Genomic DNA, 6,103 nt, shown 5'->3' with positions numbered 1-6,103 from the left:
GCATCGGAATGGCTCCGTATGAGGCATTGTATGGGAGGAAATGTCAATCTCCACTATGTTGGTATGAAGCTGGAGAGAAAGGCTTGTTGGGGCCAGAAATGATAGCTGAAACCACTGAACAAGTCAAGAAAATCTGAGACAGGATGCTTACGGCGCAGAGTCGCCAAAAGAGTTACGCCGATCAGAGGCGGAAGCCCTTGGAATTTGAGGAAGGAGTAAGCATAAGACTCTGTATGATAGGGTGTTACAGATGTTCTGATTTGGATTGAACTGAATTGAATTGAATGGAATGCACTCTTTGAATTCTAGATGCAGGTGTTTCGAATTTGATTATATATATACAATGTTCAAATTTGAATTTATGTAATGAAAAATATTCCGTTCATTTAGTACTATACAATTGTTTTACTTTAATAATGTGTTCGGTTAATTATGCAAACAGTTGTTCGAATTTGAATTTATGTAATGGACAATGTTCCGTTTATTTAGTACTATACAATGATTTTATTTTAATAATGTGTTCAGTTTATTATGCAGACCAGGTGTGTTGTAGATGAACAATTTGTCCCAAAGGTTGGTATGATTTTCAAAACATTAGAAGAAGTTAGAAAGTTCTACAAAAATTATTCCAAACTTGCCCATTTTTCGTTTGTGCATTTTGATAATATATGATTTATTTTGTCTTTTGCAGTTGAACCTTTTAGATGGTGGATCAGTGATTCAGTCAAGCTGTAGCCTTTACGATGCACATGATATGAATTATCCCAGAGTGGATTATAGGAGTTTCAGTTTTTATTAACATAAATTTCCATTCATATATGAGTAATTTTTGGTTCATTGAAATTATAGGAGGATTAATTTCTTATTGATGTTATTCTTTATTGAATAGTCACGTTTTTTTTTTTTGAAATTAGCTTTCTGAAATTTTTTATTGAATAGTCACTTCTTTATTTATTGAATAGTCACTTTATTCTGTTATGTCAAAGAGTTTAGCTATTTCTGAAACTGAATACTGTTACAAATATTTTTTTCAAATTAGCTTTTTGCAATAGTGATATATGCACTTTTTTGGTTCATCTGGTCTATTAATTTCGGTTCATTTATGTTTTTGGGCTTTTAATGTTTGATAAATATTCTGAATCCATTCACTTTAACCTAGAAAAAAATAGCAACCAGACTGTTCCAACAGATATATGCATTAACATTAGATTTTCAATAATATTTACATTAATATTCACATATATACATTAAAGAAGTATTGTGAGAGACATTCTTTTCCGGTATATGTGCCAATACACCGAATCCCATTTCTTCGATAATATCTTTCTTTTGTTGACTCATATTCTTGAACATCTACGCTATTGCTTTTATCTGGCATCTGAGATCGTGAGTTTTCTTCAAGGCTTTGAAATAGTATGTTATGATATATTTATAATACAAAATAGAGTTTATTTGAATAAAAGGTGATAAATATATTTAATGTGTATAGATTCTTAAGTTATAGTGCGGCTTCTACTTTTTTGTCACCATCATCTTTTTCATTTTTATTGTAGGGACAAAAAAATTTGGTCAATATTTCACTCAATACATCGACAAGCACAAGCATGCATATTTTAATCAAGTGAATCAAAATCACCAACTCCAATGAACTGAACTCCCATCATGTTTGAATAAAATGTGTTAAACATTCAATCAGTAAGAAAAATATTTCTGCATGCAAAAGAACTCAACTGAACTCATAACAATATGGTGAATCAAAATCAGCAACTCTAATGAACCGAACTCCATTCATGTTTTGAATAAAACGTGATAAACATTCAATCAATAAGAAAAATATTTCTGCATGCAAAAGAACTCAACTGAACACTTAACAATCAAGTGAATCTAAAGCAGTAACTCCAATGAACTAATCTCCATTCATGTTTTGAGTAAAACGTTATAAACATTCAATCAGAAAGAAAAATATTTATGCATGTAAAAGAACTCAACTGAACACACTAACAGTCAAGTGAATCTAAATCACTAACTCTAATGAATCGAACTATATATAATAGAAAGAAAATAACAACACATTTCCATTCGTATGCCCTAGTTACGCAAAAAAAAAAAATGGAATCAGAATAAGTCGATCTACTAAACGAAGCAACTCAATCCAACTAAACCTTAAATCCAACTAGGAGAAATGCGAGATTGCGAGATTTTAAATGAACAGTAATTTTTCTCATACCTTTCGCAGTCTCTGTTCTTGTTTTTGTTTGTTTTTCTTCTTCATTTCGAAATCTTCTCGCGATTCTTCAGTAAAAGCAGTTTCCACAAAGAATACGAACGAGCTTTGAGAGATTTTGAGAGAGATTTGAACTCCAGCAATGGTTTCGAGGGAGAAGAATGAATGTTATTTCATATTCAAGGCGCAAATGAATGTTAATGTTTTGGAAAATTTTGGCGCGTGTAATACTCGCTCATTTAATGAAATTAGATTTTTTTAGTGTTGGGCCAACTTAGATGGAAAATAACATGGATGTGTAGCCCATTTGTTAAATTAAATATATAAAATGTTTGTTTGGGTGCCATTAAGTTGATATAAAAAAATTCAGTAAAAAAATATCTTTTTTATTTTTAGTATGTTTGGTAAATTTCTGGTAATAAAAATAAACTGTAGAAGTACTAAAAAATTAAAAAATATCTTTTTTTGAGAAGCTACATTTTTTCTTAAAAATAAGATAACTAAAAAAGATATTTTTTTAGAAGCTCACTCAAACAAGTCAAAAATAAACTTGTACTAATATTTTTGAAAGACTTGCAAACATACTCCAAACACATATAAAAAAATAGATATTTCATACCACTTTGAAATATTATTTGCAATGAAATTTAAAGAGTTTAACAAAATGATATTGCAAACTTTGATTTTATTGTGGTTCAATACAATCATTTTATCTATGTTCAATCTTTTGTTATTGGACATCATATTATTTTGTGTAACAAGTCTCTCAACCTTATTAAAGATATTTGGTCTTTTTTTTTTAAACAACAGAGCTCAACACAAACATGAAACAAAAACAAAAAAAATAACCAAAACAAAACACCACCTGTTAAAGTCACCTAGCAACATCTCAAAGTAAATATTTATCCCAATGTTATTTCCGATATTGCTATCAACAACAAAAAGGATATTCCTACCTCCACTCTTTGTAACTAAGAAATGTCATGTTAATAATTTCTTCAGCACCTTTATCTTTATTCTGAAACAATTTCCTGTTCCTTTCTAACCAGATGTTCCAAACAATGGCAAAGAAGCTTATGAACCACTTCTTGCGCTCCTCTTTTCTAGTTGTAGCTTCTGTCCAACTTTAAAAATGTTCCTTCAAAGTATCCGGGACGGACTATTGTGTACCAAATTCAGATAGCTAAACACACCACACCTGCCAAGTAAATTCACAGCCAAAAAACAAGTGAGAATATATTCAACATTCTGATTACATAACACACACATGTTCTCATCGTGATTAACAATTCCAAAATGACACAACCTTTCCTTAGTGTTCAAGAGATATATGGTCTAAGAAAACCTTAAAGCAAACACAATTCCATAACACTTGAAAGTGCTTCAAAACTCTTTATTTTACAATGTGATATACAAAGGATTAGAATCTAATTTTTCTAAAAAGAATTTACGATTACAAAGGAAGTTCTATCGATAAAAATATTTTATCTCTCATGTTCTAATAAGAAACACTTATACAACTGAAGAATTGAAATCAATTTGATAGAATAAGTTTATGACGATGTAAACTTTTTAAACAACACTCCAATAATCTCTATTTATAGAGTCCTAAACCGTTATGGAGTTAGAATTGATTGGCATATGACTAAGAAGGAAAAAATAGATATTTTTTCAAATAAACTTCTAAAACAAAATTAGTTTTTCAAATTTTGACGGTTTGAAATTGATTTAATTCAAACCTATCAATCGTAATCTTTAAAAAATAACTTTAAAACGTGTTTTAAAATATAATTGAGTTTTTCTCAAATCAATTTGAATTTGATGATTTAAAATTATTTTAAACTTAATTTAAAATATTTTTAACTTAAAAAATAAAATTAGTTTTATTATTCTAATATGATTTTAAAGTCCTAAAACTGATTTTACTAAATCTTGAATTTTAATCTTATCATTGCCTATATTCTAAATTTTGTAACGAGTAAAAACTTTGAATTTGCAACACTCTTCTTCCATTAAAATTTATTTTTCTTTTGTGAAAATTATTTGCTAATGCTTCCAATTATTGTTATATTGTTAATATTTAAAATTTATTTTTTTTCATTCATCAAATAATATTTTTATGCATGAGATATGATTGTCATTATCAAATTCTAAAATTACCCTTTTTAGAATAAAAAATGAACTCATCTTAAATGGATAAAATATTAAAATACTATATATGGATAAAAAAGTAACTTTAAAATACTAAAATGATAAAAAAAATTCTCAAAAAATTTATATCGATAAAAGAAATTAAAGAGAAAAAAGAGAGTAAAAATTGCTTGAGGTTCATATTTTTCAACTGCCACCTCATTAACACATATGATCTATTTGACAATAAATAAGAATTAATGTGACTAATTTTTTTATATATAAAAAAAATATTGGTGTTACAATTGGCAATTGACGAAGTAAAGAGAAATTGAATTACTAAGGAATAGGCCATGAGAAAAAAAAAGAGAGAATGAGAGAGAGAGAGAGGGGGTGGAAAACACAGGGAGGGGTAGGCGTAGGGAACATGACAAGGATCCAAGGGTTTGGAATCGAGAAGAGTATCAGCGGGGAGAATGAATCATTCTCTGTTTTTGTGAGTAATCTGCCGCATGACATATCCAAGAGAGAATTATTCCAATTGTTCATCTGGACGGGACGCATCAATGATATATATTTATCACGGAAACAAAAAAGTAAAAATATGTACATGATTGCTGTCGTGCGATACACAACGAAAGGAGGGGCACTGAAGGCTATTGCGGAAATGAATCATCAGAGACTGAGAGGGAAGATAGTGTTTGTGGAAGAGACTAAATACAGAAGAATGTCAGGAGCAGCAACATTAAGTAATAGACGTGCGGAGGGGGACAAGCGACAAATTGTTACATGGCAACCACGTAGGAAAGATGCCCAGAATGATCCTGAAGCACCTGAAAATGAGGTACGGAAGCAGGAAATCGATAAAGACCCGCATGGAAATGGCTGGACAAAGAAAGTGAAAGTAGTAGTGGCAACAGAGAATTTGGAATGACTGCAGAGGAGCCTCGTCGGGGGCACGACCAAAGCCATTAACTTTGCTTCTTTAAAGAAAATGATCGCGAAGAATGTGCCTAATGCTGTTCAGGTGCGGGAGATGGGCGCATACAAAGTACTTTTGACTTTTGACAGTGTTTGGCATGCTGACGACGCTTACACCTTTAACATGAATAGTCTCTTACAGTTGTTCCATAGAGTGTGGCGATGGGAGGAGTCGGAACATAGTGAAACTCAAAGGGTGTGGTTGGAATGCTTTGGGGTCCTATTGCACGCTTGGTCAGTTAACACTTTTAGAACGATAGGAGGCCAATGGGATGAAGTCGTTGGGTGTGCCAGAGAAACGGATATGTAGCTCTTTCACTGTAGGTCGTGTTCAGATTGACACTTGTGTAATGGATGTGATTCAAGAATGGGTTCACGTCACAGTTGGTACGGGAGGCTTTGATGTTCTGGTGAAGGAGGTTGGACATGAGGTGTATAATCTGCTTTGCATCGGAAGATTTGAGGATGAGAAGACAAGTGTACAAGGGAACTCCGGTAGCAACATTAACAGCGCCGGTGTGGATATTATGCAGAAGTTTGAAGCAGGGTCGTTGCATGAGCAGAGCGGTTGATGATGGTACCACGGGGTGAGGAAGAAGACAAGGGCAGAATTGTAATTACAGACTCAATTTTGAATGAATGGAGTAATGGCTGTGCGTATCATAATCGCGGGGAAATCGGAACGTATCAAGCATTAACTAATGATAATCATGGTATGCATGATTTGGGGGGAAGAGCCGTTATTCTCTATGAGGAAGGTTCGGAAAA

The 6,103-nt window shown here is 32.0% G+C and overlaps 1 protein-coding gene across 1 annotated transcript; it reads left to right on the top strand.

Annotated features, from left to right (window-relative positions):
- Positions 4,782–5,288, top strand: LOC107636283 (serine/arginine-rich SC35-like splicing factor SCL28). Its single transcript, XM_016339804.1, has one exon. It carries the CDS (start codon positions 4,782–4,784, stop codon positions 5,286–5,288), a length of 507 nt encoding a protein of 168 aa, XP_016195290.1.

Source organism: Arachis ipaensis, chromosome B04 (assembly GCF_000816755.2).
Source record: "Arachis ipaensis cultivar K30076 chromosome B04, Araip1.1, whole genome shotgun sequence".
Taxonomy (NCBI): domain Eukaryota; kingdom Viridiplantae; phylum Streptophyta; class Magnoliopsida; order Fabales; family Fabaceae; genus Arachis; species Arachis ipaensis.
Note: the sequence above shows the minus strand (reverse complement) of the source record. Positions and strands in the feature narration are given on the sequence as shown.

Excerpts from the sequence above, each read along its gene's own strand:
- LOC107636283 (XM_016339804.1), top strand. The coding sequence starts at position 4,782 with ATGACAAGGATCCAAGGGTTTGGAATCGAGAAGAGTATCAGCGGGGAG.